Source organism: Trypanosoma equiperdum (assembly GCF_001457755.1).
Source record: "Trypanosoma equiperdum strain OVI genome assembly, contig: ctg_212, whole genome shotgun sequence".
In the NCBI taxonomy this organism is placed as follows: domain Eukaryota; phylum Euglenozoa; class Kinetoplastea; order Trypanosomatida; family Trypanosomatidae; genus Trypanosoma; species Trypanosoma equiperdum.
In genome coordinates, this window is record NW_027124102.1 from 1 (window position 1) to 4,964 (window position 4,964).

Here is a 4,964-nt window from a genome sequence, read left to right on the forward strand (position 1 = left end):
ATGGACTATGATAACAAGAACCAACTTCAGAAAATATAAAAATTTTGATGTGTTTTCTCTTTTTTTTGCTTGTCAAGTGTTTCTTTTCAACTTTTTTTCATCACAGCTACTTCAACAAACAGGGGAGGCACCCTGGCGGGGTAGAAGAAAAATTCACAAGACTAGAAACCACAAGAACATAAACTAACAGGCTTAAAACAACCCAGCAAACTGATCATAAGCAACATCTAACTCTGAACGAAAAACAGAAACAGCTACTCGTCGTAGTGACTACTCAGCAAAAGCAAAACAAGGCACAACACAAGGAAATCGCAACTAAAAACGATGAACCACACGACAGCGTGCCAACCAAGCTGGTGCTCAGTATTGAAAAGACTCCTGATAGTTGTTGGGGCCAGTGCACCACTCCCAAGCTCAACTGAGGCGACGCCATTGGACAGTTTAGTGGACTTTCAGGCATTATGTCGTGTTTACAACCTTCATAAGGCAAAGGAATCCATTAAACTTTCAAGTCAACTGCAGGATTTACCCCAAGAAGACGACGAGCTTACCAAACTGAACATCTCGACAGCAACACATACTTACTTTGACCACAAAGATAAAGCCTACGACAACGATGGCACAGAAAACAAGGCCGATGTCAAAAAGGCCTGGAAAGGACGAAACGAAGAGAAAATAAAGCATGTAGGAGACGGACCCGACCTGTACAAGAGGCTCCCAAAGAGCCCGCAGAGGGACCGAGCGAACACGCAGATACGCCATCTCCTAACACAGCACGCAAAGCTTTACACCACCTACAAAGCCGCCAAGGAAGCGGCCGAAACGGCGTTGCAGGAAGCAAAGAGCGAACTTCAAAATGCGCTGTACGGGCCCGGTCAACAAGCGTTCCCAAAAGGCAAATTTGCAAACGGTGGGACGCTGAAGCGGCACAAAATCTGCAGGAACACAGAACCTGGATCAGCAGATGCAGCACCTTCAGTAGCCGAGGCACTAATATGCATGTGCACGGGCCAGAATGGTGCTGCGACGTCCGAATGCGACAACACACTAACAAACCAAGTGCAGGACAGCAACGCAGGCTCAGAAACAGAAGCAGCAACCGCATGGGCGGCAATAGCACAACGATGCGACATGCAGCCAGGACCCTCGGCCATAAGCGCTGCGACCGTAGCGGCGGTGGCGGAAGCAGCGCAAGCGCGGCTAGGCGCGCTCAACGGCGAGGCCAGTGCAAGCAACGGACGGTACACATTCGGGAAAACAACAGCCAACACCTGTGCGGGAGCACAAGGCGCGACACAATGTGTCAACTACAAGCAGCAGATCGAAACAGCAAAGACGGGAATACCATGGATAAACGCGTTACACAAAGCTGCAAACAAACTAACCGAAGCGGAAGCTAAAGCAGGCGAAGCGAGAGCAATATCTCTTGCACGAGAGCAGCTTTCAATCCAAGCGAGAACAGCGTATATAAGCAGCAAACACGACCTCGACAACCCAGTAAAGCTCACACCGACAAGCGCACTGACAGGAAATAAGGTGCCCCAAGAAGAAGACTGCCACGAACATAAATCAAGGGACAAATGCAAAGAGCCCTGCAAATGGAACGAGAATGGCACTGACCAAACTAAAAAATGCTCATTAGATCCCCTAAAAGCAGCAGAACAGCAAACAACCCAAACAGGAACAGGAGAAACAGCAACGGGGACAGCTGCAACTGGATGTGCAAAACACGGAACTGATAAGGCAAAAGGTGAAGGTGACAAACGTTGTAAATGGGATGGTGAAACATGCAAGGAATCCAGTCTTCTCCTCAATAAAAAATTGGTTCTAATTTTTCTTCTTTTGTGAGTGTGGCATCCGTTTATAATTCAAAGTATTTTTGCTATATTTTATGAAATTTATGAAACTCTGCTTATTGTTAGATTTTGGTATATATTTTAAACCTTTTTGATGAAAATATGAAAATTAGTAAAATTATTAATTTTTTTAAAAACTATAAATTATAAAATGTTGGTATGGAAGTGGTTTAGTGGTGTAAAGTATAAGAGTATAAGGTATGAAAAACGAGTTCTATTCTAATTTTTTTATTAAATTTGTTTTAATGATATGAGTTAGGAGTATAATAATAATAATAATAATAATAATAATAATGGAGATAATAATAGAAAAGTGTTGTGAGTGTGAATATACGAATATTATAGATAATAATGATAATAATAATAATAATAATAATAATAATAATACTGATAATAATAATAATAATATTTATTGGAGAGTGTTATGAGTGTGTGTATAAGAATATTATAATGAGACTGTCTGTGAAAATGAAATGAAGTGACAAAATAGAAGCCGCGAAAAATAGTGGGTAAGTGAGAAAGCTAAAAAGTGAGTGAGAAAAAATATTAAGGAAAACACTGAAAGACAATGATTTAAAAGGAGATGCTGTATCCGCAGGATAAAACACAAATATGATGGTGTTTTTATTATACGCAAGGTAATTATGGATGGTGAGAGAGGGACAAAGTTCGCAGCTCAAAGAAAGGGGAGTCGCTAGGTTTCCCTTATACTTAGAAACAGAATATAAAAAGTTCACAGTGAAAGAGCACAATGTGCAACGGCACGGGACGATACAAAAAGGAAATGATACAGAGGGAAATGATGATGCTGCAGCTTTTACAAAAAATTATAGATTCTTGTGTAGAGGTAATATCTATTGTGGTTTTCAGTGTGATATATGATCTTCATAAGTAGCAATAATTCAAAATAAGTAAATTAATGCGGTACCTACAGCTCTTTTCTTTAGCTGTATAGAATAAACTAGAGAGGAAATTTTAAATATGATTTGTGTAGATGTACCGACCTTTTGTAAAAGAATAACCTTACGTGGTTGACGTTAAAATGAAGGAATCAAGAAAAGAAGCAACGCTATTACAGCACATAAGCATGGGCATATGCAGGTAACTGCGGATTGATCCGGCGCAAAAAAGTAACAGCACTTTATCAGACACGCAACAAGTAAGTAAAGTCTCAAAAGGTGCTTTTTCGGAACCAGAAAAACAACAGGATAAGGGGAAAAAAATAAATGTACCACAAGGTTCTTGTCATACCATGTGCGACATGCCAACTAATTCTGCAAAAAAAGCCATTGACACTTAGACTAACAAAAAACTTTCACAACCAAAACCACCAAGACAAACTTAAGAAATGTCCACCCCAATGAAAATCGCGATGATAACCCTGGCAGCGCTGATACTAGCTCGGCCCGGTAATACACAAGGAAACTCGGCAGCAGCCGAAGCCGTTAGCAGCATCTGTGAAGAAATAGAGTACATGCAGACACTAAACGAGCATTTAAACGGTGAACTGCGGCGCCTCAATGGTGCACTCACAAACTTAGAAGCAGAGGAAAGGATGCTAATACTCGCAGCAGCACGCCAAGAAGACATTAAAAAAAGTACAGCGTATCAGTTACTTGCAGCAGAAGCTGGAAGGCGCAGAGCGCTTGCCAGTAACGAATTGCGCGTCAAACGGGGCCTTCTTGAGGAGGCATCAAAACTGACAGCAAAGCGAACCGAGCAGCTGCAAACACTTCTCCAGTTACACAGCCTAGGGGCAATGACGGCGTCAGAATCCGCCGCACAAGAACAAGGAGCAGGAACTTTCGGGGTGACGACAGAAAAGTGCCAGCTAACTGTAACAATAGCTGCAGGCAGGGCGCAAAAATGCCAAACATCAGTAGACAAAAAAAGAACCATCAAAAACGCTGGAAATGAGCTGCAGACACTGAGACAGCTAAAGGGCGTAGCGCTGAGCGACTTTAGGCTCCCGGCGTTTACTGCAATAGTAGAAAGCGCAGGAAGCTTTGACGGAGACAGCCATAAGACAGGCGACGGGCAAGCGCACTGCGGCAACCATGCGACAGCCGCGTCAGCAACGATCGGAGTAACACTTGCGTCCCTAACAAAAAAAAGCGCAACTGAAATAAAAATATCAACGCAAGCCGTAACAGAAAACACACAATGCGTCAAGCCAGATAGCAGCGACAGCGAAGAAACCTTAACACTAAAAACCCTGGCCTCCAAGCTGTGTGAACTTCAAAAGCAGCCCATAAACTTGCAAGCCCTCGTGCAAGACACCGACGGCGACAGCCTCGTAAGTGACTCAAACTTCCAAAACCTCGCGGTATTAGCGAGCGGCCAAGATACCAAAGAACTGACTTCCGCTGAAGACAAAAAAAAAGCAGCGCAGCGTATCCTCGGTAGCGACAAACCAAACATAAAACAAACATTTTTCAAGCCACTAGAAAATAAAGACATCACGATTAAGGAAGGAACTTCTCAAACAAAAACCAGCGTAAAAGAAGCCGCAAACGGGCCAAACTTCGGAAGAGCACTTTCCCTCTTTGCAGGACAAACCCTTAAGAGGGAAGAGACCACAGCAAAGCAAATTACGAAAGCTGAACCGAAGGAAGAAGGTTGCACAGGCAAAGAAAAGGATTATTGCCACGCTAAAAATGGCTGCAAATATAATGAAAAAGATAGCACATGCGAAAAAGATCCTGCAAAAGCCACAGCAGCGCCAACAGACACAAACACCACAGGAATCAATTCGTTTGTCATTAAGAAAGCCTCTCTTGTGCCTGAACTTTTTTCTATAAAAATCTTTTAAATGTTTTTTCTTCATTTTCTCAATTTTATGAAAAAGTATGAAATTTTTCCATTGCGAGAATTTGCTATTTTAAGAGATATTGAGATACTATAACATTTTTTGATGAAAATGAGGAAATTTTTAAAAACTAAAAAACATGAAACTTTGGCACGATAGTGATATTAGTGTAATGCAATAAGTTAATATAATATGAAAAGTGATTGCTATTCTGAATTTGTTAATTTTTTTATTATATGGATATTGATGATGATAATAATAATATTGATAGGAGAGTGTTGTGAGTATGTGTATATACG

The 4,964-nt window shown here is 41.6% G+C and overlaps 1 protein-coding gene across 1 annotated transcript; it reads left to right on the forward strand.

The window, feature by feature from the left end:
- Positions 1-324: 324 nt before the first annotated feature.
- On the forward strand, positions 325-1,848 carry TEOVI_000067200 (Trypanosomal VSG domain/Trypanosome variant surface glycoprotein C-terminal domain containing protein, putative; the record flags this gene model as incomplete). Its single annotated transcript, XM_067224044.1, has 1 exon — positions 325-1,848. The coding sequence occupies one exon, from the start codon at positions 325-327 to the stop codon at positions 1,846-1,848; it is 1,524 nt and encodes a 507-aa protein (XP_067080145.1).
- Positions 1,849-4,964: the final 3,116 nt, after the last annotated feature.